The sequence below is a fragment of the Drosophila subpulchrella genome, chromosome 2R, assembly GCF_014743375.2.
Source record: "Drosophila subpulchrella strain 33 F10 #4 breed RU33 chromosome 2R, RU_Dsub_v1.1 Primary Assembly, whole genome shotgun sequence".
Classification (NCBI taxonomy): Eukaryota; Metazoa; Arthropoda; class Insecta; order Diptera; family Drosophilidae; genus Drosophila; species Drosophila subpulchrella.
The window spans coordinates 17,220,088-17,247,776 of NC_050611.1; the positions used below are offsets into that span (position 1 = coordinate 17,220,088).

General features: G+C 38.1%; 1 protein-coding gene across 12 annotated transcripts in view; it reads left to right on the forward strand.

Moving 5' to 3' along the window:
• Positions 1-27,310, forward strand: part of LOC119549312 (protein grainyhead) — a 50,689-nt gene extending 23,379 nt beyond the window's left edge. Inside the window, exons 3-16 of one of the 12 annotated variants that reach the window (XM_037857287.1) lie at positions 23-401; positions 7,546-7,719; positions 7,807-8,439; positions 8,723-8,946; positions 9,572-9,734; positions 12,070-12,181; positions 12,773-12,867; positions 16,564-16,620; positions 18,061-18,159; positions 23,541-23,720; positions 23,814-23,938; positions 24,054-24,249; positions 24,911-24,975; positions 25,236-27,310. In XM_037857287.1, coding sequence (XP_037713215.1) covers positions 23-401; positions 7,546-7,719; positions 7,807-8,439; positions 8,723-8,946; positions 9,572-9,734; positions 12,070-12,181; positions 12,773-12,867; positions 16,564-16,620; positions 18,061-18,159; positions 23,541-23,720; positions 23,814-23,938; positions 24,054-24,249; positions 24,911-24,975; positions 25,236-25,362 — 2,629 coding nt within the window. In that variant the 3' untranslated portion in view covers positions 25,363-27,310. Of the gene's footprint in view, positions 1-19; positions 402-3,220; positions 3,409-7,545; positions 7,720-7,806; positions 8,440-8,722; positions 8,947-9,571; positions 9,735-12,069; positions 12,182-12,772; positions 12,868-16,563; positions 16,621-18,060; positions 18,160-23,540; positions 23,939-24,053; positions 24,250-24,910; positions 24,976-25,235 lie in introns of those variants that run through there. The other 11 variants (XM_037857286.1, XM_037857284.1, XM_037857285.1 and 8 more) reach the window with 11 other exon arrangements.
• The last annotated feature ends 379 nt before the right edge of the window (positions 27,311-27,689 follow it).

Below are 27,689 nucleotides of genomic sequence, written 5' to 3' on the forward strand. Positions count from 1 at the left end.
TCTGTGAATTTTTGATCAGCAGTGGAAAGCTCAATGGCCAGACCACACCTATCGACGTATCTGGCCTATCGCAAAATGAGATTCAAGGCTTTCTGCTCGGCTCGCACACCTCGTCAACGGCGACGGTCACCACAACCGGCGTTGTCTCCACGACAACGATCTCGCATCACCAGCAGCAGCAGCAGCAGCAGCAACAGCAGCAGCAGCAGCAACACCAGCAGCAGCAACATCCCGGCGATATTGGTAGTGCCGCTGGCACGGGCTCACTTGCCTCCTCGGCGCAACAGCAGCAGCTAATTAGCATCAAACGAGAGCCCGAAGACTTGCGCAAGGATCCCAAGAATGGCAACATCACCGGTGCAACAACAGCAAACGGGCCGGGTTCGGTGATAACGCAAAAGGTAGGACAAACTTATAATACTAATTGTTAAAGAAAACAAAAAATATTCCTAGCAAACATACAGAAATCACAAAAAACAAATCAAACAAATCTGTAAGGAAAGGTGGCTTCACAATGGCTGAGTCCTCTCAGCTGGAAGCTCTCTTAGGGCACAAATTAATGGACACGCACGCAAATTTCAATTTAGCAAACACTTCTACACAGGGAGAAACCTGCGATATCAGGACCTTATATATTTTATAATTGAAAAATGGGAAATCGCATTATATGATAATCAAATAAGTCTAATATTCAGTATTTGGAACATAGGGTTTAAATATTATAAGACTTCTTTTAAAATAGGTATATAAAACGTTTTTTATTACCCGCTTAAAGTCTAAAATGTAGAATGTATTACTTTTACATCTACAAAAAATAGTTTACAAATATTGAAAACAAAAACATTTTATACAAATTATATAAAATGTTTTTCTTAAAGTAATACCTTCTACATTTTAGACATTACATTACATTAGTTACACTACATTAGTTGGAAATATTAAAAACAGCAAGACTTCCTAAAAATTATAGCTTACAAATATTAGAAACAAAAACTTTTTATACAAATTATAGTTAAAAATATTAAAAACAACAAGACTTCCTTTGAAATTCCTCAATATTGCTTAAAAATATAACAACATTTACGCCCATTAAAAAAATTTTAATACAATTTACATGGTGTATAACGTACGCTTAAAATAATATCATATACACATTCAAAATTTCTAAGACTTTACTGATGACTTCTTAGTGCTGCAGATATATCTTTCAGTGTTTAAGTAACTTAATATTCATATTTTTAGATAACATATTTTCAAGATAAGAAATAGGCAAATTCAATATAATATTCATAAGGGTTTGTAAAACCATATAATTAATTGCTCAAGATCAACAATTTTATAAGGGGCAGTTATAAACCCTCTTGATATGTATTATATATATATTGCATCTGCAATTTCTCTCCGTGTACATAGCATGCAATATGCAATATAAATTTGTATTTGCGGATAAGCTTTGCCTTAGATCGGCAGCCCAAGCGATCCCATTGCGAATGCCATTTCGAGACCCATGCCATAAGACCCATGCCATAAGACCCATTCCCACTGCCCATTCACAATCCTCATCAGTGGAGTGGACAACCCCAATCAGCGGCGCATCCTGTGTGCTACATCAATTAACGATATGTTGTTGTTGTTGTTGCTGCTAGCTGATGTTGCTGCTGCTGCTACAATTGTTGTTGTTGCTGTTGCTGCTGTCTAACAGACCTGCAATTGGTCTGTCAATTGGTGTGAGTGAGTGTATATATGAGTGAAATGAGTATTGGTGGTTGCAGCCAATACGAATCAGCGTTGGTTTTTTTTGTAGTTGTTGTTGTTGTCGTCGTTCGCTCGGTTCTATTGAAATAGCAACAATAACAATAACAACAACTACATTAGCAACAACAACAATTGCTGCTGCATGACCAACTGTTATACACTCATTGAGCTGTTATACGATCGCTGCTTGATTTGTATGGTGCTCTCGCTCTCGCCAAGGCCTTTGCTCTATATGCGCCATCTCGCTCTCGCATCGAACCACTTCCTTTGCTCAAGTTCGAGTTGCATGTTGGAAGCTTCACACGCGGAGAAAAAAAAAGGAACAACCATAATTAAATGGGGAAATTGCAGTAGCAAACTCTGGGCGACAATCGGCAGCGATAAGTGTGCACTTCCGGCGATCGCCTTCCTTTTCCTTCGACCCAGCTTCGATTTGGCTGCGATTTGCCGCCATGAGTGCAGCAAGTGCAGCTACAGTCTGTATTCCATAAAACAGACTAGAGATTGCCTAAAAACAAAAAATAATTGAGCTTAGGGAAGAAAGCAAAATTTATTTTTATCTATCTATAGAGTATATATACTCTCTGCTGTTTTCAGAAGATTATTTATTTTGGAGGCTTATACTAAGCTTATTCTATATCTAAAATTTTTTTGATCTAACTATTAGGAGGGTTATACAAAAATATCACTAATTTTTTAAATTTGAAGACAAAGTTCCAAAAAAATAATATCTAAATTCCATTCTTTCTGCTTTGGAGGCTTATATAGGGCTTATTCAGTATCTTAAATTTTTTTTTGATCTAACTATTAAGAGGGTTATACAAAGATTTCCCTAATTTTTTAAATTTGAAGACAAAGTTCCAAAAAATAATCCATAAATTCCATTCTTTACTTTTTTAATTATCAAACAAATTTCGTTTTATTAAAAATGATTTAAGGTTTCCTCCAAAACGTTATTTCATAGGCATTACAAATTTAGAAATATGTATCCCACATATCATAATAATATAATTTAATGAATATAAGTTACTTGGTTTTATAAACTAAAATATTCAAACTACTGAAAGTAAACAGACCTACTATTTTTTTAAAGGCTTATAAAGTAATTCGACCAAAACAGAAGCTCATCTTATGAGTGATTAGCCATCCAAGTTAGGGAGCTCAGACTTTATGCAGCCAGTGCAGCTATTTTTTAATATTGCTGCTGCGGCAGCTGCAACGCCCTGTCCGTCCGGCCCCTCCCCACCCCTTTTCCCCCCGCCGCACCCCTCCCCGCACCGCTCAGAATATTGCGACAGGCGCGGATTCCAACCATTTTGAACTGATATGAGATATATACGTACGTGGCTGTGTGCGTGAGTATCTGTGTTCCAACTGGCCGACGCAACAACTGCGGATTGCCGACTGGCGACGTCGCAGCGGCTGTCATACCTGGCGGTAAAGGTATACCTGGCTGCCTGGCCTTTAGTCAGTCGTATCACGCTGTCGGAGTAGGATCGTATCGCATTCGAGTCCGATTCCGTAATAGCCGCTCGCGATCCATAACATATCGTATGGTATTGTAACCGAAAACCAATCGATCGATCGGAGGAGGTCTCAAAAAAAAAAAAAGAAATAAGAGAGCAAATTAAAAAAAAAAAACAGACAGTGAGTGTGAGTGTGTTACCGATAGCGATACCGAATACCGAATATCAGATACCCAGTATCTTTTGCTTGGAATGTGGGCAGTAGTGCAATATATTCTTGGTGGCATATCAATATCGCAGAATCCACCTGCGAGTCAAATCGAAACCATGAATCAAACAACAACAAAGCACGCGCAGCAGCAACAACAGCAGCAACAGCAACAACTACACGGCAGCAACAGAAGTTGCAGCAACAGCAACAGCAACAACACCAACAGCAACAACAACCGCTTTGTGTGGGCGCAACGCGTTGCCTTTCAACACCCACGCGGCAAACAAGTTCGCTGCCTAAGTCTTTTGTTTGGCGCGCATTTTTCTTAAGGCCAAGAATCGCGTATCTCGAATATTAGTGGGTGGTTGGGCCAGAGTGCGGCTTATGAAATTCATTCAACAGTATCCAGCCAAGCTTAATTGCCGTCTCCGTTTTTATTGGGCATTAATTTGCTTACCAGCTGAAAAAAAAAACAAAAAGCAAATAAATATTAAATTGCCTCAGTCAGTGCACAATTTGCATGCACTCTAATTTATTGTGCATTTGTTGCATTGACAGTTAATTATTCTTAATATTTGTCTGATTAATTTACATACAGACACACACACACTTATATAGTCGCCATAGTTTAAAGTCTAAGGTTTCGCCAGCTTAATTTATGACCGAGAATCGGAAAACATATCAATTTTGTACTCTCGGCAATTTATTTATTGCTCTCCGGGCACCGGAAAGTGTAATCATTAGACACTGGCATTTAGATCTTGGATTAGCCAAACAACTCTCTCTCGTTGCTCTATATAAAATGGGTGTAGATATATCGCCACATCCAATTGCCTCATCGAATGCCTTTCTAATTGCTCCAAATCTTCGTTCGGCTTATCAGTTCGGCGGATTTCCCCTTTTTAAATTGATTCGCCAACAATGTATGAAATCGATTGGCGATTGCTCAATTTATTCAGAGAATTTCCTTAATTTCCTAAAGTGAATCATGTGTATATTTAGTGAGTCAACTTATTAAATCAAAGATTTGTTTTAAATCTATCTGAGATTTTATATTTTTCAATATTAAAATGACTAGTTTTAAAGAACCTGATGCGTAATGAAGAGCGTTAGGAACCGGATAGCATTATTAATAATAAATCAATTAGCTTTGAAAAGCCTACATGATGTAAAAAGATAATTATATAGACAATGATCGAACAAACAGATTGATAAATTAGACAAACAAATGGAATTTTTAAAAAGGAAAAACAGTTTTCAAATTTTTGATAACCAATTAAGATTTTTAATTCCAATATCATTCATTTCTTATATCCATATCCCATTGAGTACTCTCTTAACGGAAGTTTTAACATCAACCAAACAATTCGAAAACAACCTTGAAGGTTTATTGCTCTTATTAAGAGCTAAATTGAACTTAAGCCCCGCCATCTAGTAAATTTCCAACAAAACTGGGCACTTTTCGAGGGCTGTTAGTCACGGGTTTTCCTTACCGAGAACCAAACCATTACAACATCAAGGAACCATTAAAAAATATTTTATGAATGCAAAACAATTTTTTTTTATTTTCCTTCTTCTTTATTTTTTTTGTTTTTTTGTTCGCATCCATATATGAAGATGTTTGTGTTTTTCTCGGCTTTTCGTTCACTTTATTTCCGAGAATTAACGATATTCATAAAACGCTCAGGCCGAAGAAGAAAAAAGTTTCACTTTTTATCATTCCAAAAGGCATTAAAATAGTTAATTGGCTTTATTTAAATATTTTGTTATTTTTTCCTTTGTCTCGCTACTTGTTGTTGCGTTGATTTTGGTGTTTTTTTATTCCTTCCTCATACATAAATATGTGCCAGAATCGTTTGTCGCTGGTCGCTGCTACTTAGCATAATTCTAAAAGCCCAGCCAGCTCGACTCATAACCGATGGCTCAGTTATACCATATATCTGCCATATAGATATAGCCTATAGCAACAACAAAGATTCGGATGCGATTGAGCCCGCGACACACGCACCATCAAAAAGCCAAAAGTTAAAAACCGAAATGCCGAAAAACCGAAAGACCGAAAGACCGAAAAGCCAAATAACCAAAAGCAACAAAGTATCTTTGTCTCCGTGGATCGATCGTCGATCGGATTCGTCAAGGCCTTTTCTGACGTTGCACGTTAAAAGTTTAAAATGCAAATTGATTTCGATGAACAAATTTAATTAGCTCGCAGCTAGAATCTTTTACTGATGCTAAATTATACAAGAGTCTCCAACCACAAAGACAGAAAAATAAAAAAACTCAAAAATGGAATCCAAAAAAATCACAGACGCAGATACAAAAACCTCTGTATAAATTTTAAGTCGCTGAGACGAGAAGTTAACCGAAAGAATCATAAATTATTACAAGGGTTCTGCGACCGTGTGTGTGTGTGTGAGCAAAAGTGTAACAAAAATTACCCCCAAAAAAGTTAAGATCCAAAAACGCTGTCAACCGGTTTCGATCAAATAAATAGTGACGTCTTTTCGGCTGGACCTGTATGTCTCTTCTTTTCGATGGGTTTCACTTTCTTTAGACCAAAGGCAATCAGCAGCTCCCTGCTAATTTCAATCTCAGTCCGCCGATGTCTATATATACACTATATATATAGTCCAAGACATGAATTGACCACACTTTGCTCTGTATTACCTCATTTAGCTTCGTGCGTTTGTCTCCAAAAACGTTTGACATTTTCGGGCGGCCAATAAAATAAAAAAAACAATGATAATTAACATATGCATATAGCCTTATATACGTATATATATATCAATCCGTATATAAATGTGGATTTTTTTCGCGCTTTTTTCTGTATATTTTTTAATTGGTTTCTTTCCACTCGACGACAACAACGGAGACGGCGACTGTTTCATTTCGTTTTCGTATATACCATTTTTTTTTATAGCCTTTTATTATACCCGTTACTCGTAGAGTAAAAGGGTATACTAGATTCGTCGGAAAGTATGTAACAGGCAGAAGGAAGCGTTTCCGACCCCATAAAGTATATATATTCTTGATCAGGATCACTAGCCGAGTCGATCTAGCCATGTCCGTCTGTCCGTCTGTCCGTCTGTCCGTCTGTCCGTCTGTCCGTCTGTCCGTCTGTCCGTCTGTCCGGATGAACGCTGAGATCTCGGAAACTATGAGAGCTAGGCTATTGAGATTTGGCGAGCAGATTCCTGAGCTTCTTACGCAGCGCAAGTTTGTTTCAGTAGAGTGCCACGCCCACTCTAACGCCCACAAACCGCCCAAAACTGTGGCTCCTACAGTTTTGATGTTAGATAGAAAATTTTAACTGAAATGTATTAGTCTTGTCCATACCTATCGATTGACCCAAAAAAAATTTTTCTACGCCCACTCTAACGCCCACAAACCTCCCAAGAAAAAAAGCTATGACGTCAGAGCCAGACAGTGCGAAATGTTTTTACGCGTGTATGTGTGTGTATGTAAATAGTTGCCGGCCGAACTTAGCGGCAAAGAGAAAAGCACTGCCGGCGCTCAGAGAGAGCAAAGTGCGCGGCTAACTTATTCTATTGAACAATGAATTTGTCACGCCTACCCTAACGCACACAACGCTTAAATCTGTCTTCCGCCGGTAGGTGGCGCATTTAAATCTCGCTTTGCTGCTTGCATATCTCCATTTTCCTTTGGTCGCTTAAGCTGAGTAACGGGTATCTGATAGTCGAGGTACTCGACTATAGCGTTCTCCCTTGTTATAAACTGTACTTGTTGACGTTATTTTCAATAAGCTGCTGGCTGCTGCGGGCTTTTGTTGTTGGCATGAATCATGGCTGAAAAGAAAAATCCACACAATCATGGCTGAAAAAGAACGCACGCACAATTTTGTCACCTCGTTTTGTGGGGTTTCTGAGCGACCTTCTGTGCTGGCCACTAAAAAATATCAAATCAAATACAAAAAACCATCAATCACTGGCCTTTTGGGCCATTAGATATCAGCTATTATGTCTTGGAGTCTCGGTGGATACACGAACTCAACTGAATCCATCGATCAGTTGCTTAGCCACCGGATTCCAAATCAAGCTTTAGATTTAAGTGTTCCAAGAACCCAACCCAAACACCAACGACCATTATCCGCAGATCTTGCACGTGGATGCAGCAGCGGCAAGTGAAGCTGATAGGCCCAGCAGTACCACTAGCACCACCAGCAGCACAGGATCAGCAACAGGATCAGGATCGCCGGGAACCAGGACGGCAGAGAACACCACACTAGAGATGTATGCAACCACGGGCGGCACACAGATCTACCTACAGGTGAGAACCCTCGAAGAAGGGATGAGCGATGATGATGTGTCAAGTGCGTTGATCCACCAACCAAACCAACCACCCAACCACCTGCAGACCTCACATCCCAGCACGGCGAGCGGAGCGGGCGGTGGTGCGGGTCCGGCAGGAGCAGCCGGCGGCGGTGGAGGAGGTGTCTCCATGCAGGCCCAGAGTCCCAGCCCGGGTCCCTATATCTCGGCCAATGACTATGGCATGTATACGGCCAGCCGGCTGCCACCAGGTCCCCCGCCCACCAGCACCACCACTTTTATAGCGGAGCCCTCCTACTATCGGGAATACTTTGCACCCGATGGCCAGGGTGGCTATGTGCCGGCCAGCACAAGGAGTCTGTATGGCGATGTGGATGTCTCTGTATCGCAGCCCGGCGGAGTGGTCACCTATGAGGGCCGCTTTGCCGGCAGCGTTCCCCCGCCCGCCACCACCACCGTGCTCACCAGCGTGCACCACCATCACCACCACCAGCAGCAGCAGCAGCAGCAGCAACAGCAACAACAGCAACAGCAGCAGCAGCAGCAACACCACCAGCAACAGCAACATCATCCGCAGGATGGCAAAAGCAATGGGGGTGCCACGCCCCTCTACGCCAAAGCCATCACGGCGGCGGGTCTCACGGTGGATCTGCCCAGTCCGGATTCGGGCATTGGCACGGATGCCATCACACCGCGGGATCAGACCAATATACAACAGGTATAGCCCTCGATAAGCCCAGGCTACAAGCCATCCAAGAAACCCTATTAAATAAGTTTCTATTACTTACTTAGAGGTAGTCCGTCGCATATAACACCATTTGAATGATTTACTAGCTTTATAAGATCAGAAGATTTAAGTATAGTAGAGTGTTTGATTAGAGCGTGTCGTGTCCATTAATAGTCTTGTATATTATAATTATAATAATACTATTTTTATATTTCTTATAATATATAGTATTTCTTACTGATATCTTTTATTTCTGAATCCCTTCCCAAAACAGTCCTTCGACTACACGGAGCTGTGTCAGCCGGGCACGCTGATCGATGCCAATGGCAGCATACCCGTCAGCGTGAACAGCATCCAGCAGAGGACGGTGGTCCATGGCAGCCAGAACAGCCCCACCACCTCCCTGGTGGACACCAGCACCAATGGATCCACGCGGTCGCGGCCCTGGCACGACTTTGGGCGCCAGAACGATGCCGACAAAATACAAATACCAAAAATGTAAGTTCTTTGGAGATCCCATAAGATAATACTAAAAGAATATTATATTATTTAGTGAAAGATTTTTTTATAAAATTGGTTTAGTAATATTTGGAGACCCCAACAAATAATCTTCAGTAAACAGAAAAACCTTTTAAGAATGAAAGTCTTAAGCCAGACTTATAAGAAAAATATATAAAGTTCTGCGCTTATAAAAAATTATGTTTTAAGCTTGTGTTCTTGATAAAAATATATATTTCTTTTAGTTCTTAGATAATATTTTTTTATATTTTATTATCTTCAAGCAAACAAACATTTTATGAATGATAATCCTACAATCAGTCATATGAGGTTAGATAACAAATAGTATTAATTGTTATAAATATACCAAGCTAGTAATGCTGTTTTAAAAATTGTAGTGGTTAGCTTGTGTTCAAAATATAATAAGCATTGTTTTAACTTTAAGAAAACTTCTATCAATACAGTTTTTTATATTATGATTGGTAACTTAAAGAAAGTTTCTACATCACATTTTAGGTTTTAACTTAACCTATTTGCTAATAACCCTCTTTAACCATATAATTTTTTACTTACCACACCCCATTTGTAACCCCCATAACTTTATTTCATAATACCTCTAATGCAGCTTCACAAACGTGGGCTTCCGCTATCACCTGGAGAGCCCCATCAGCTCATCGCAGAGGCGCGAGGACGATCGCATCACCTACATCAACAAGGGTCAGTTCTACGGAATAACGCTGGAGTATGTGCACGATGCGGAAAAGCCCATCAAGAACACCACCGTCAAGGTAGGATCCAAATCAATATATATGTGTTTATATAGTGGATAAGTTTTGGAAAGGAGCAGAGGAAGGGGAGCTTTGTCAATCAAGTTCGTGCTGCTTGTTTTCCATTCTTTGGTGTGTTTTGTTTATGCCATCAACACCACATGAACATATGAGCACATGAGCAAGGAAAATGTGAAAATCCAACGCTTTGTTACCAGGGCGATTTGTCAGGGAATCTGTGTCGGCTTCTTGAGCGGATCCCCAGGGGATATAGTATAGTCTAGTCCTACCCCGAGGTGCGATCGCCACCCCTTTGCTCAATTACACCCATCCCATATCCTGCTCATGATAAATGATACTGAGAAAGCGAGTGCGAGTGCGATCCCCTGATGAATTTGAATTTGAATATTCCGTTCAATGCAAATTGCCGCCAGTCGTTGGTCTTTCACGACGAATGTTTGTTCAGGACGATCGCTCAAGGAGCAGGAGCTCTAGACTCAGGACCCAGACAATGCCCGTCAACATCATCAATCAGATAAGCTTAAATGACGTCTGGAGATGCAAATGCAAATTGAAAACTGAAAACGGAACCGTTGAGAGCCCAAGAATGACATCAAAGTTACTGTTGAAAGTGGTAAATGGGTTGAGGAAATGCCCAGAGGAAACGGGAAGCGGAACTGGAGGCTAAGTAAACAACAATTGAAATTGAAGGAATACGAATTGGAATCCGAATCCGAGTCCTATTCATTTGCATACGCAAAGAAAGCGATAAAAAAAAAGTGAATACTACATACAACTTGCAACAAAAACTTGAAGAAACCGAGGAGAGATCTTCAGATACAAGCTTATGAACCTTCCCTTAACACTTCTCAAGTTCTCGATCAGGCCGCTCTGGCTCTCAGATTACCATAAAAGTGCCATATTTTGCAAGGCTCGACAAAAAAGTGTCAAAATTAATTTACGAGTTTATTTGTTTAGAGCTGCGCGCCCTTCTTTATTTTTTTTATCCGAAATGGGAGAAAACTTCCCAACACTCTTAAGCATTTGCATAAAGCAATCTAACGGGGAAAATTCGGATCCAAGAAAAATGAAACCCAAAATCGGGAGAAAAAACTGAGTATAATTTACGAGCTGATTAGCCCATGAATATGTAAAGACTTTCCGCAGTCCCGAAGAAAACACACAAAAATATTTATGCTGTAATCAGTTGAAACCCCCCTCCCCCCCATTCCATCCCTCAAGAAAAAGATGATCTTCGCAGGGGTTGCTTGCAATTTCGAAACTGTTTCCTTTTTTTAAGGGAACTCTTTCGCTATCTCTGCGCTTCCTTAATTATTCAAAATGTAAAAAAATAGACACATAAATGATAGAGAAAAAATGCAAATGCTGGGAAAACAATGGGAACTCTATGAGCAGAAGATACAAAATGTGTTGGACGTTTTTCTGCTAAATCGAATTCGTCCTTTTGTCCTGGCAGGGCCTAATCCTTTTGACTTTTAAGGCGTAGGGTGCGATCTGCCGAGTTGTGAGTTGAGTGTCACAACGCATATATGTCAGAGCAATGAACCCTCTGCTTGGGATAGTATAAACGGATTAAGACAATGTCTGGAAAACAGCAGCGAAATACATGGCATTTCCTCGGAGATAGAGATCAACTCCCAGCAGATCGCTTTCCAGAGCAAAGGATGATAAACTGGCCCTAATTTTATCAAGGCTGTTTACATACCAGATTTATTTTTTCAATTACAAAGATAAGATCTAAACTCTGTTTTATGTCCAGAAAAATTAAGGGTTAAATCAGGAATTTCTATAAGCTGCTTCTGATTAAAATTTAAATTAGAATAGATGTATATCTATTGGGAAAAGTATGTTTCTTAAAAATATATTAAATATACGTAAAAAGAAATGGTGAAAATAAGGAAAAATAAGTTTTAACTTAGAAATCAAAAGACGTTGCAAAGAAAATCTCTGAAGAATTCGCTTTATTATACAAATATATCTTAATGATGATTAAAATTGAAATTCAAAGCTGCCGAAAAGCGCAAAATTGTAAAACAAAATAATGTTTTTTTAATTTAAAAAAAAGTATATCTATTTAAAACAGTATTTATAAACAGTACACATTTAAAATAGTATTTATAAATATATTTACCTCAGGACTTGAAAGTTTTTCTTTAGAGTCCCCTCGAGAGCTACCTTTCCAATATAACCATTTACTTAACTCAACTTTTAGTGCTTCCTTTTTCGAGAACATCATAATTGAGATGAGTTAATTTTTAGTGCCCTCTTAACTTACCCTCGCACTTAATTTAATAACCATATTTGCTTTCTGTTCTTTTCTATTCGACCGACGCAGAGTGTGATCATGCTAATGTTCCGCGAGGAGAAGAGCCCCGAAGATGAGATCAAGGCCTGGCAATTCTGGCACAGTCGTCAGCATTCCGTGAAGCAGAGAATCTTGGATGCAGGTGCGTAAAACCGACTTCGACTTATAGTATACCCATACCCATTCCCAATCCTAAATCCCAGTCCCCTGCCCCGCAAATCGAAAGAGAAGTCCAGCAGCGTTGGCTGCTCGACTGTCCATTTGTATTGTCTAGTATTTCTAGCAGTAAATTGTTGCTTTTTATTGAAAGGCCCGCAACGTTCCAGGAGAGTTATGACATTGATAAACGCGCATCGCGCGGCGGCAGCCACTGCGCTCCGTTTGTTTGATTGCAGATAATCTCGGTGGCTGTTTGCGACTTGCAACATGGGGCATGCAGCATCTGCCACTGCCACTGCTGCTGCTGCTGCTGCCTGGCCCATCAAACATAACTCATTAGGCACTTGTCACTGGATGGCAACGCAGAAATTTCCTTAATTGTTAATACAAACATATTTTCCAATGTCCAAGCTCTCGCCTCTTTCAACCATCTTTTCGACTCCTTCCACTTTTCGCATTTCTTTTGCGTCTTCTTAGCCGCGATTCCCCCCAACCAGTACCGAAACCATACCATACCATACCACACGATACCAACCCCCTCTGATTATCTCCACCGACTGCTCTCCTTCTCCAGATACAAAGAACTCGGTTGGCCTCGTTGGCTGCATCGAGGAAGTGTCGCACAATGCCATCGCCGTCTACTGGAATCCGCTGGAGAGCTCCGCCAAGGTAAGTTCTGTTCATTCTAGATCTCATTTCTATGGCCATCGTAGTTATGGAATTTTTGGAGTACCCTGTGCTTGTAGGGCATTGTGTTTTAATATTATCTTTGCATTCCTAGCTCTGTATGGCATTCATCGTATACCTCTAAAAATACCAGAGTTATAGTTTTACTTTTTGGTATAGGAAGAAATAATTATGTGTTTATTGCGTATACCAACTTTCATATCAATTGGTTCTGTTATATAAGAAATATGGATCAGTTACCAATCCATTCTAACTTTGATTGACATTCGTCCTTTATCTCTAAAAATACCAGAGCTATAGTTATATTTTTTGGTATAGAAAGAAATATCAATTTGTTTATTGCGTATACCAATTTTCATATCAATTGGTTGTGTTATATAAGAAATATGGATCAATTACCAATCCATTCTAAGTTTGTTTGGCATTCGTACTATATCTCTAAAAATACCAAAGCTATAGTTATATTTTTTGGTATAGGAATAAATAATAATGCGTTTATTGCGTATACCAATTTTACTATCAATTGGTTGTGTTATAAAAGAAATATGGATCAATTACCAATCCATTCTAAGTTTGGTTTGCATTCTTCCTACATCTCGAAAAATACCAGAGCTATAGTTGTATTTTTTGGTATAGAAAGAAGTAATGATGAGTTAATTGCGTATACCGAATTTCATATCAATTGGTTTTGTTATATATGAAATACAGATCAAACATGAGATAAAGAAATACAAATTGTAACCAATTTCTTAACATATTCTATCCCTGTTGTCATTATCTAACATATCTAATGCTTCAAATTTGTTCAAAATAACCTAGAAGATACAACCAATTACAGGGTATCTCTAGGTCATCACAGCCCACCGACTTCTGTGTGCCTTTATGTGTTTTTCCCTCTCAACCATTTTGTTTACTTCGAGCGCCGCCTCAATTAAAAATGAGAAAAAAGCGAAAAAAATTAAGCGCGACACTTTTATGAAGCAGACGGAGATAGAAGATATGCCCGCAAAGTCCTCGCCATATCTATATATCTATATGTATGTGTGCATTGTATCTGTGTGTGAGCGAAGAATTAATTTCTGATTTATTTTCAATTGCGAGTAAAACGCAAATTATTCAGCCAGCGTCGCCATTGCCTCAGCCTCCACTGTGGCCATCCCTTTCTGTCGCCCGCCGTCCGGCATTCGCCCTCTCGCTCTATCTCTCTTCCAGTCGCATGTGTGTTTTTTTCTGCCTTTTTCAAAAGAATAATTTATGCATTTATTTATTTATGACACTTAGTTTTAATCACTTACTCGCAAATGCTTGGAACTAAGTCTCGGACTGAGTTGGCTGTTGGCTTTTGCTTTTGCTTTAGCCACTAACCACAGATCGAGCGGGCTCCCACCGCGTTTTAATTTAGCAATTATCAAGCATTTTAATCGCTGGAAAATATTTGCAATTCTATTGCAGCAAGCGCCAGCAGTAAGACCAGTAAGCTAGACAGCCCTCATATTACGTATACGCCATGACTGCCGCTGTGGCTTTATCCTTTGCAAAGCTCCGCCCACCAGCAGAGAGAGAAAACCAAAGTCCCTTATAAACTTGGAACTTTTTCTAATAGAAAGAAAAGAATATATAAGTTAATATATGGAATATAGATTGAATATAGATATATACAATGTAGAGAGGTACTAGGTCTAGATTTCAGTCATTTAGGAATGATAAACTGATTGAAGAATTAAAAAATTTCTTGCCTTATAAAGTATCTACCATAGCATAATACTCAAAAATAATACCCTTAATATTGAAGCACACAAATTATAATGATCCTCTTTAAGGAAATAAATATATAATATATATTGAAAATATATATACAATGTAGAGACAGATATAAGGTCCAGATTTAAGTCATTTAGAATTGATATATTGATTGAAGATTTGAAAAGTGGCATGCCTTATAAAGTACTTACCCAAAAAATAACATTAAAAATAGTACTATGAATATTGAAGCACAAGAAATAGTATTATTCCTCTATGAATATTATTCGTCTTAATAAGATTTAAATATTATCCCATCTTATAAAGGATATTTTTTCAAAATTTAATTTCATCAAATTCTCTGAATATAGAAGCACAAGCAAAAATAATATTCCATTATTATTCCTTAATAGATATTATTCCCATAAATAAGATACAATTATTATTCCAACTTATAAAAGGTGTTTATCAAAGCTTACAACATTGTAATTATTTGTATTACAAATGAACAAATCTTTGTAGCATTAAATTTAAAATCCTTGACTATTTTGCTGAGATATAAATCAAAGAATTGTCAAAAAAAAACCCCTTAGATAGCGGAAACTGTTTCTTCAAGTGTCCGTTTAACCCGGCTCAAATGCCATAGGAAAAATGTGAAAAATATTGTGAAAAACAAATGCCAAAACCGAATTGATTTTCATTCAAGTTCAGTGACTTCTGTGTGTGCAGGCTGCCAAATTGGTCAGCAGTTATTAACTGGCTGGCCATAAGTGCATTTCCCGCCGCCACCTCCCCCGCCCACATGGCATTTGATAGAGCTTTTTATTTACAAATTGTTTACGCGCTGAGATGTTAATCCCAGCGACATCGTCTTCGAGGAGAGAGAGTAGCCTTTTCTTGGCGGTTGGACTTGGCTCGACTTGGCTCGCATAATGTCGATTTCGTTTTATGCCGTTAGCTGCATCTGTATCTCCATCTTTCGCGCTGTCTATATGTGTGTGTGTGGATGGCGTATCTGTGAGATACTGCCTTTCCCAGCGGCAAAACTTTCGTACGCACCGACACGCAGGTGCTTCGCCCCTCGCTTTTCGCTTATATGGTACGCGCCCGCTAATTATTCACATTAAATACTGCTCGTCCACATCTCGGGTCTCTGGATATGTGGATATGTGAATATGTGGATGTATGGATGTTTGGATGTTTGGCTGTTGGATGTTGGCTGTTGGATGTGGCGGCTGTGACTGCTGCACTTTTACCATTAAGATTGTTTCCTTTGGTATTTTTGCGTTGATGGATTTTCTTTTTATTTTTATTTTTTTTATTTCTTCGTTGTTTTTTCTCTGTACTGTCCAACGACTGTCTGGCTGGCGAACTGAACTCAAACTCCGACTTTGAGTCAAACTCGGACTTGGCATGCTTAAAATGCCTCGGCGGCACACACAGATACACAGCATACGGCGTTGCAGATACAGATACAAACGCACACACCTTGCACTGAATCGAAGTCGAACTAAAAATGAATTGGATGCGATACAAAGTCGCGGCTCTACTTGGCTCGTTACTCGGCTTTAAGGCCCCACCACTCCACCAGGCCATCATCATCTCGAGATGGTCCATGGTCGAGATGGTCCTCTGTGTATTGCCTTGTTATTGTCTCTCCTTCAGCGTTTTTGTCTTCATTTCTGCTCTTTCCGAGTGCGTTGGAATGTTTTAAACTGTCGTGGGCATAAAGAGGACATCGACTTAATAGAGAGAAAACAATTGCCTTCTAATAGCCAGACGCATTTCAGTTTTTGTCATCCGATATAATTTCTTTTTATGTTCATAATTGTTTACATTTGTATATTTTATGGCATTTCTCACATACATCTGCTCTGTTTCTCTTGGCTTTTCCTTTTTTTATCATTTCTTGTATTTTTCTTATTTTTTCCAAAACAGATCAACATTGCGGTTCAGTGCTTGAGCACGGATTTCAGCAGTCAAAAGGGAGTTAAGGTGAGTTTATTGTTTTGTAAATTATATTTTAATATTTATTTTTAAATTTAAGATGGTCTTTAGGTTGAGAAAATATTATTTGCATCATAGTTTATGAGGATATCATATCATATCAACATTTTCAATATATAAATTATATTTTAAATCTTTTTTTTATATTTTTTTGTTCCATTTATTGTTTTGTAAATTTTATTTACCTGCCTTGCTTTTCAACTAACCCAAATACGCTTCTCAGAGAAAAATAATTGTCTGCACTTTTCTATAAATGAAATTCAACTCAGCCACATTGCCTTTGATGGGTTAAGTAATAACCAATTTAATGCCAACTTGTTAATGGCGAATCAATGCGGCCAGAGAAGCGATCCAGATCGAAGCAGAGATCCCGGGGAATGGCTCTTTTCCCCCTTTCGAGGCGATCAGCATTCAGAGCAGTCGTCTTGACAACGGTCAGACTGATGCTACGTAGGCAGGGGATTTCTTATGCTTCTTCTTCTTATTCTCCCACCTGCCACCTGCCTCCGCTCACCTGAGCCCCCCTTCTACCCCCTTTCCACCTGCAATCCAAAGCGGATTGCACATCCTCCTGGCCAGAGTTGTAATGCGTACATTAAGTCTGATATTTCATTGACAGAAACACAGGCAGAACTCGTTGCTTTTCATTAAAAGAGAGCGCTGCAGGTACAGTGGAGCTTGCACAGCGAGAAAATGTCACTAGTTCTCGGTCCTTAATTTAACAATTTCCTAGATTGTATAAGAAAAATTTTGAAATAAGTTCTAACTGTATCAGAAATTTTTAAAAATCATAAACAAATTTAAAATCATTTTCGATTTTTAGGCATATTTTAAGAACCGTGTACATTTTTTGATTAAATCATAACTCGATTTAAGCATAATCCAATTCTTTTTTTTGAAGACATCAGTATTTACCCATTCATATTTAATGGATACATAAAGTAATTTCTTCAACACTATAATAACTCTCCTTGAACTTCTTATTAAGAGTTCTTAACTTTCTGTGTTTAGAATGAGCTATAACTTGTACCTCAAAACATTTATTATTGAAATAAGTATCTTTAAGGAAAGGTAATGATGTGGCATTTGACATAATGTATTTTTCTCCGTGTGGCACCGAGTGTGGGCAATAGGCAAATCAAATTATGCACTTGCCACGACATGTTGCACACACATTCGCCCAACGGATGTTGGCAGTTTAACATCACTCCGGCCACGCCCCTCGGCTCCGGCCACGCCCTCTCAGCCCAAATGACAACGGCTAATTGCAGCTGTTGCAAGTTGCGAGTTGCAAGTTGTTGCTGTTGCTGTTGCGATTGCAATTGCTGTCCGGCGGCAACGGCAGCAGCAGCAGCGACTCTCAACTGCCCCCGGGCAATTTGAATGATACGGGCATTGTGATATTAATACGGACTCTCTTTGTTGCAGGGCCTGCCGCTGCACGTACAAATCGACACATTCGAGGACCCCAGAGATGCGACGGTCTTCCACCGCGGCTACTGTCAGATAAAGGTCTTCTGCGATAAGGTAAGTGATTTCATTCTCCCCAGTTCCCGGGGTTCGCAATCCCAATCCCCAAGCTAAGTGAGTTCCCCTATGCTGGCAATTACGCACACAGGAGCAAATGGGGCCTCGGCTCCCTCTGCCACGTGCAACAGGTTGATGGGCTAACTAAAAGCGGCTACGTGCTGCTGAGTTTGTATTCTACACGGGCAGAAAAGGATTCAGAACAGAATCATTAAAATAGATAAAGGGGATTTAAAATTCTTAAGATCATTATTACAATATGTTTTGGTCCTAGTAAAAATAATTTAATATTTAGGTATTTTGGTCTTATCAGAAAGATATGTATCTTTCATTGTAACGTACTTAATATTTGATTCAATAATAACATTTATATTTCTCTTAAACAAAATACCTAAAATTGTAATTTATTTTTAAATTTAATGCAATGTTATATATTTATATAAAAGCACAAAAAACATTTTTTAGAGTTGACTGAAATTTATAATTGGAACTAGGTAATCCATAAACTTTAAACAGTTAAAGCCGTTTCAGAACTTATGAAACATTTTAAAATCTTCACAATATAGACTTCTTTAAAAACAGGGAATGTGGGTTCAATGTTATAATATGAATATTTTAAAAATCCTATTAATTGCTATCTAGAGATTTGGACATATCTTATTCTCAATTGAAAAATCAAAAAATATTTCAAAATGTTCTCTTAATAAAGATTTTAGATTAAGATAGAATATTTCAGTTAACAGATTCTCAATTAAAAAATCCAAGATATTAGCTTTGTTTTAGGCTCCCTTTAACTGTTTGCATAGTTTGTTGAAACTAAAAATGATTTAAAATTCTATAAGGGAATCATATTAAGTTTCCCAGTGCAGTGTGTATCTGTGTGCCTGCCACTTGTTGCCGCAGCTTCTCCTTCGGATGTGGCTGCAACTTTTATCGAATTGGGGGCACCGGCAGTGCCTGTCCGTCAGTCAGTTTGGCCTTTAGTGGAAAGCGTAACGCTTCCAAAAGTAAATGGCCAACAAGCATATACACACACATATATTTATATCTACATACAGACATATTTACACCGCACATCCTTTCCATGCCCTTGTTTCGTATCTGTACCTTCGCCTTTATGCGAACCCTTCACTTTTTCGCTTGATGGGGTTTATTAATAAATCATTTCGTGGATTTCCAATTTAATTTTCTCATATCATTACACATCCTCGTCCCTGGGCCTCCTCCTCCGCCGGTTTGGACATGGCTTTTATTGTACGGAAAGGCCCTGTTGTACACGATCCCCGATTCGAGCGATCCCCGATCCACCGATCCGTAGTCACGGCCATATCGCTATCGCGTCGGGCTTATATTTCACATTTGGGGCCAGCCCTTTTTGCAGGCCAGCGTGTGTTTATCGGTAAATGTATCAATTAAATTTCGCGTACCACGTTATTTTACTTTGGCCCTTTGGTCTCCCTTTTATTTTCTCTGTATGTTTTGGGATTTTTCAAAATTTTTTGATTTCACTGCAATTGCAGTTTCAGTTGCAGTTCCGTCGTTTGGCACCTCTGGGCCACAGTCGCCAATTATGAATCTTTAAGTTCGCCCCCGGGGGCAGGGCCCAAAAAAGAAGATACAAAATTGCGAGAAATTCTGCCGCATGTTGTTCAATGTTGAACCTTGGGGAGGCTTTTGTCTTTTTGCCGGATAACTGTCATTTTGTTGTTTTTTTTTCTCCCTTTTATTTGGCATCTTGGACTTGTGAATTTCGGTAGAGAGATACTTTCCCCCAGAAAATTGGTGCCGAAAATAACTTATGTAACATTGGTATTTTTATGGTTTGCTTAATGATTAGTTTGGGCGGTTCACAAGGTTTTTGTTTGAAATTATATGTACTTAGTTAGTTTTGGGCTTAAAAAAAATTAGATTTTTTTACACTGATAACAAATTGATGATATATGTATGCTTAGATACTATCCCATGACATTTTTAGCTTTTTTTAAATTTTTTTAATATCCAATGCTAACCATTTTACGATGTTAAAAATGATAGGTGTAAAAATATCTATGAAGATAAATATAAGGATGGTATTTCTTAACTTTCTGATAATTTCTTTATACCATTTACTAGACAATTTTGGGTCACTTTTCTGTGTAAAATAAATGAGCGCTTTATATATATTTTATAAGGAACCATTTTTTACACTGATAAGAAATTAATGATATATGCTTAAATACTATTCTATAACATTTTTAGCTTGCTACCTTACATTAATTTTTAAATATCTAGTTTACATTATACGATGTTAAAAATTATAGGTGAAAAAGTATCTATAAAGATAAATATAAGGATGGTGTTTCTTAACTTTCTAATAATTTCTTTATCCCATTTACTAGACAATTTTGGGTCACTTTTTGCTATAAAATAAATATGCACTTTATACATATTTTATGCGGAACCATTCGATATCGATTGAACAAGTATATTAAACCACATTTTTTGCTTGTTCAACTAATTGAGTTTTTGAGAATTTTCCGCCATCAACATCAATGTTGAATCATTATAGAATTTAGCTAACGTTAATGCTAATGGTGATGGTAATTTCCCCGGGCCGCCTCTTCAGAAAGTGGCAGCCCACTTGGTCGTCGGGTGTCCTCCGTCTTCGTCATACTTTGAAGTCGATTAACAGCCTCCAAAAAGGAGGTAAAAACGAGGGGTGGGGGGGCAGGAGATGGGGCAAGAAAGACTGAGGCGAGCATTGACCGCATTGGGCGATTCGAGACGCCGTCGCCTTAGCCTGTTGCACGTTGCACGCTGCCAGTTTGGCGATATTTTTGCCAAGATAAAATAAAAGTAATAAAATACAGTTATTTACATGCCACACACACACATGTGGCACATCGAATGCATGCCTCTAGGCTAAAATGCTTTGTGATAAGGCCAAGAACTTTGGATCTCCTAATAGGGGGAGGGGTTTCTTCTGTGGGCGGGGCACCGCGACAGACATCCTTGCATAATATGAGGCAGCAAGTAGATTGCTGCAACATATCACTTCCTGTGCTGTTGCATGCCCCCTCCTTGTTTATAAATAAACCCCTCCTGCAGCAGCAGCTTCCATCGCTCAATTGCTGATTTTTAATTACAAATGCAAAGTGCAACAGCAGCAACAGCAATGCATGCTGCATCTGCCTGCACACGCAAACTAGCAATCACCGGCGGACAAAGTAGCCAACAGACTATATATTATATAGGTATCCGTGAGATACCTCTGTGTGCTTCAGTGTGTGTGTGTGTGCAATCAGGCAACAAGCAGGTGGGCAGCTGCTGGCCCAGACAAAGTCTCTTTTCTTGCATGGTTCGGGGCGCCGCCAGATTATTTATTATGTATGCATATTTATGCTGCATCTCTAAGTATTTTATAATAATTTTTACCCATTTTTACCCATTTTTTTCTGTTTTTTTCGGCTCTGACCCTAACGGTGTAGACCATTTTGCCAAAAGTGGCCAACAGACGGACGCAGAACTGCAGTTGCAGACTCCAACTGAGAAATCCACTGCGGTGGCGGCTTTGTCTCTGTGCGACATCGCAGCTCCCCAGGCGAGAAACTCGTTTCTCTCTTTCGCTATTTTGATTTTTCTCCTTTTTTTTTTTTCGTCGTCGTATTTTTCCTCGGTTTTTTCACTGCGATTTTTGCAACTGCAACAGCTTATGGCAGTGCCAGCCATACACGAATTTAATTAATAAGTAAAGAAATATCAAAAAAGGTGGCATCCGTGCATTTGATTGATTGCTAATTACACGCCGGCCCCGTGCGCACCTGTGCGCCTGCGCAGTGGGAATTCGGCAGGGAGCGGGACTTTCGCAACCCACCTGGAAGCATCTTCGGTGCACGGCAAAATTCCAAAGCCTAAGCCCCGAAAAAGTGGTCACAAAAGATAATTTTATAGATTGTTATGGTCTATACTGGCCATTTACATATTTCAATAATTTTTAAAAAGCTGTCATAAAAATATTTTAGCTTGCAAAACTGCAATTAATATGGTTTTTTGAGTTTTTTATATTTCATTAGTAACAAAAATGTCACCAATATCAATTATAAATATAAAAGTACCTTTTTTAGGAAGGTACTCGTAGCATCTTCGGTGCTCGGGAAAATTCCAAAGCCTAAGCCCCAAAAAAGTGGTCACAAAAGATATCTTTATAGTTGTTATGGTCTATACTTGTCACTTAAATCTTTCAATAATTTTTTAAAAGTTGTTATAAAAATATTTTAGTTTGCCAAACTGGAATTAATATGGTTTTTGATTTTTTTATATTTCATTAGTAACAAAAATGTCACCAATATCAATTATAAATATAAAAATACCTTTTTTAGGAAGGTACTTCAGAGGATACCCTCACATAGTATTTTATTTTAAAGCAATTACTTCGGACTCTTCTTTGGTTTTTGGAAAATACCATAGCAGATTACCAAACAACTATTAATGCAATCACACTAAAATGTTTATGACTTATTTATTATAATATTAACTAGTCGCTGTTAGCACATTTGTTTAATTAACAATTGTTAATAGTTACTGTACTAGTTGCTGTACTATCAATACAACTTTTAAAAAAAGCATCCTTTGGTGAAGAAAAATTATTTCTTCATATGATGTACTCCTATACAGAGAGAAATATCAAAGAACATTGTTCTTGAATTGAGAACATTCGTTCTTAAAAACCGTGTAAGTACATTGCGGTATCAATGTTCCCAATATTAAAAAAAAATGGTGAGATAAGAAAAGTAAAATTGAGTTTATTTAAGAATTTTTTAATAAGTATACACTACTGACTGAACTGAAAGTTTATTTGTTGAGACTTTTGTCAACTTGATTCGAGCAAAATAAAATCATTTTCAACTTAAGAATGTCATTCTATTTTTAAGAACATTTTTAACTCAGATGAGAACGTCAAAATTTTCTCTGTGTATTATACCTTAAAGAACATTCGATATTATAATACATTAGTAGTATTTCTATTATAATATAACATATTTTATAGTAACATAAAATAAAAATGTATTCCTACAATCAAAATACCTTTCCACGGATTAACCACAGCCAAGTGTGTGTTATTCCTCCATTTTCTCAGTATAAAATTCGGAAACCAATCTTATGATATCCCCTCCTGTAATTATAGGGCGCCGAACGCAATGATATTATAATACATTATTAGTATTTCTATTATAATATAACATATTTTAAAGTAATATAAAAATGCGACAGCCTAAAAAATATATTCCTACAATCAAAATACCTTTCCACGGATTAACCACAGCCTTATGTGTGCTATCCTCTCATTTTCTCAGTGTAAAATTCGGAACCCAATCTTATGATATCCCCTCCTGTAATTATAGGGCGCCGAACGGAAGACGCGCGACGAGGAGCGACGGGCCGCCAAGCGGAAGATGACGGCTACGGGCAGAAAGAAGCTGGACGAGCTGTACCATCCGGTGACGGATCGGTCCGAGTTCTACGGCATGCAGGACTTCGCCAAGCCGCCGGTGCTGTTCTCGCCCGCCGAGGACATGGAGAAGGTAGGTCAGCTGGGCATTGGCGCTGGCTCCGGCATGACATTCAACCCCCTGAGCAACGGCAACTCCAACTCCAACTCGCACTCGTCCTTGCAGAGCTTCTACGGCCATGAGACTGACTCGCCGGACCTGAAGGGGGCCTCGCCGTTCCTGCTCCATGGCCAGAAGGTGGCCACGCCGACGCTCAAGTTCCACAACCACTTTCCGCCCGACATGCAGACGTGAGTAAAAATCGTCCATCCAAAATAGAGAGACCTCAGAAGGAGTGGGAATCTTTAATAAAGTTCCAAACTAATAAAAATATTTCTTTTCTTAATTTCACACTTTCTAACGCAGCGATAAGAAGGACCACATACTGGACCAGAACATGCTGACCAGCACTCCTCTAACCGACTTTGGTCCTCCGATGAAGCGCGGCCGGATGACGCCGCCCACCTCGGAGCGCGTGATGTTGTATGTGCGGCAGGAGAACGAGGAAGTCTACACGCCCCTCCATGTGGTACCGCCCACCACAATCGGCCTTCTAAATGCGGTAAGCCCATACCAAACCCACCAGCCCCTATCCCAAAACCCAATCCGAAAACCCCACCAGTCCCAAAAATCTAAAAACAAACTCGTTCTAATGGTTTAACCACCTCTTCTGTAATTTTGTTCATTTTGGTCTAATTGGATCTACTGCAAAAGAATTTAAACAAATGAAGCGCCAAAATGTTCAATCTCTCTAAAATCGTTAATCGACTAAGACTAAAGCATAAATCAACTAAAAAAAATATCAGCCACATCTCAAACTCTAAATATATATAAATCGTTACTCACCCGAAGAAATTCGATAATTTGTAACCTGTAGTTGGAACTAATTACGAACCATTTCTCATAATCAAAGCTCATCCAAAGTGTGTATATACATCGACACGTGTATATGCATTGAATCACCTGCTAAAACCCAAGCAGACCCAAAGATCTGTTCTCCAAAAAACACATCCCACACACTTACTATAAAGCACAAAAAGATATCAAGATAGCTACAAACACTGAAAATTGAGTATAAAAAAAAAAGATTGGCTGACCACAGAAATGAACAAAATTACACATAGAAAAACCAGCGAGTTATAAGAGAAATATTTCTAGTCGCAAACAGAAAACAACAAACAAAACAGACAAAACATCATATTTCTCTCGTTTCTCAATTGCAGATTGAAAACAAATACAAAATCTCAACAACGAGCATAAATAACATTTATCGCACAAACAAGAAGGGGTAAGTAGTAAGCAAGATCTAACAGATACGTCGTGAGCTAGAAGAAAAAAACACAGATATACACCCACACAGAAAGAAATATATACACCAGGATGCATCCTTCCCCTCACATCATTATGGCCATAGCTAATATATCTAAGTAAATCTAACTTATTTCGTGTGCTAACTTTTTGCATGGGTGTACTGATGATCTATAGAAAACTAAATATCATCTGGAAATATATCAAAGAACTAACTTATAACGCCTATTGTCATTACAGGATTACTGCGAAAATTGACGATGACATGATATCGTTCTACTGCAACGAGGACATCTTCCTGCTGGAGGTGCAACAGATCGAGGACGACCTGTACGATGTGACGCTCACGGAGCTGCCAAATCAGTAGCCCTGGCAGTACGGGTAGCTCCCCAGAAAGAAAAAACACACTCAAAATACACAAAACACGGACACAACAAGTTGTTTCAATAAGCCATTTTCCATAGAGCCTAAGTCTAAATATCATAGTTGTAATGGGAACCGAGAAATTGCTACCGGAAGTTAAAAAAGCTAATACAATACATAATTGTAAAATGATATATATACATACACTTAAAATTCGATTTAGTTATTTAGCAACAATGAGATTATCTAAAATTTTTTGATCAAATTTTACATTCTCGCTATGTCTATAGATATTTGTAAGCCCTAATCGTAATCGCAACCGTGTATTTATGCTCATATATCCCACCATATATATGTGCGGAGTGCAACAGTGTCTGTCCAGTAGGAAGTAAGTCTCGTTTCCGCTCCCCTGCTTATGCTAAGACCTTAGGTCCAGGGCAAGTAAGAGTTACAGAATCTATCTTTTAGGTGTATCCAACGGAACCGTTAGCTCTACACGAAATTTAGACAATAGGCGTACTGTGTAATCCATTTGTATGTTCGGCTTAAGCGTTTTTTACTTGTTGAATATAAATTGTAAAATTATTTTTGAAAAACCCACACAAAACACAAATCGTTTGTTCTATATTTCTGTTTCCACAACTAACTCTCGTTACCCTTCCCCCTAACACAATCCCCTCTGTTATGTATAATTAGGATCTCTGTACACAAAAACATAAAGATGAAAACTTTGACGAACAAAAACAAAAAAGCTATTTGGTAAAACACTCTCGAAGTAATTATCCTTAAATCTAGATATACACCTAGAGATAAGAACACTCTGCAATAAAACATGTTGATAAAAATCGTAATTAAGTCCAAGCTAAGGCAAAAACAAAATCGAAAAAAAGACAACTTTAAAAACATTTGTGTGCATTTGTTGAAAAACAAAAAAAAATATCTAAAGAACAATAATCAGCCGAGAAAGTTGATTCAAAACTAAAACAATTTAATCACGAATCGATAATCAACGGTAGCACCACAAAGGATCGCAACATTCGTATGAATATAGAGACAGATATATATGATATGTATAGGGATAATATGTCGCATAGCTCGAATGCGTTTACAATCTTTGTTTGCCATAATTAACAGTTTAATTTAATTAACGAAATGTTTTGTGTACAATGTTATTTGAATTCAAGCAGAGACTTCACCGCGAGATTTGCTTGGAACTACGAATACTCCGCATCGATTGCTACAATTTTGAACAGTACGAGTTCAATGCTCAATATTATTATTAATTGTTTATTAATTGTAATCCCCCCCCTTAACTTCTCCCCAATAATGCTCTATTTCTTCTTCTTTTGCCCCATAACTCTTTTTCGTGAGGGGAAAAATCGTTTTCCACTTGACATTTCCGGTGTTGTACATCACAATTTGTTTTTAATTTTAGCCCTTAGTTCTAAATGTACTATTCAAGATTACACAATATTATGATATGAAATGAGAAGAGATAAGAGAGATATCAGTGGATATGAAATGATGATGAATCGAAAATCTTGCCGGCATGTTATAATTCTTTACATTTAGTTACCGTAACCCTTAAGTTCTACGCTCTTTCTATATATTGTATACACAAAACATACACATATATTTTAAAAGCCAATAATTTATTTTTTGTTACTGTTGGAAAACAATTCCGCGAAAAATAGAAAAGCGAAAAAACCATAAAAAAAAATCGTGAAAATGCAACTGAGAACAAGTGACACTCCATCATGTGCATGTCCAACTTGAGAAATTATAAAAAGAGACAAGCAAACAAAATAAAACAAATTGTACAATATAATTATAATGAATACACAACATTTAAATAAAGAACAAAAAGTAAAAGGATTGTTTTTTATAAAGGGATTGTATAGCGAAACAAAAGCGTTGGTTTTTTTTGATGAAGACAGGATACAAGTAATGGACTTTAAAGTCTTTTCTTAAGACTAAAGAAATGTGTTTTAAAAGAAGATATAAAAGATTAAAGATATTTGTAACGTTTCACTTATCTACTTTTAAATCTTATGTAAAATACCTTTAAAAAAATATGAAGATTGATTTTAATAACATATCCGCATTGAAAGGAATATATATACGAGTATCTTCTTATAAGTAACATTTTTCTAAATTTTAATGATAATAACATTTTCATTGAATGTAAAGTTCTGGTAGAGAAGGCAAACAATATTTTGTTCTCAAATGATTACTAAATTTTAAATTTATACATGTCAGTTTTAATAATGTTGAGTTTAAGTTAAAAGGTAAGAGATTTTTAAAAAATGTTGAAAAATATTTTAAGGAATC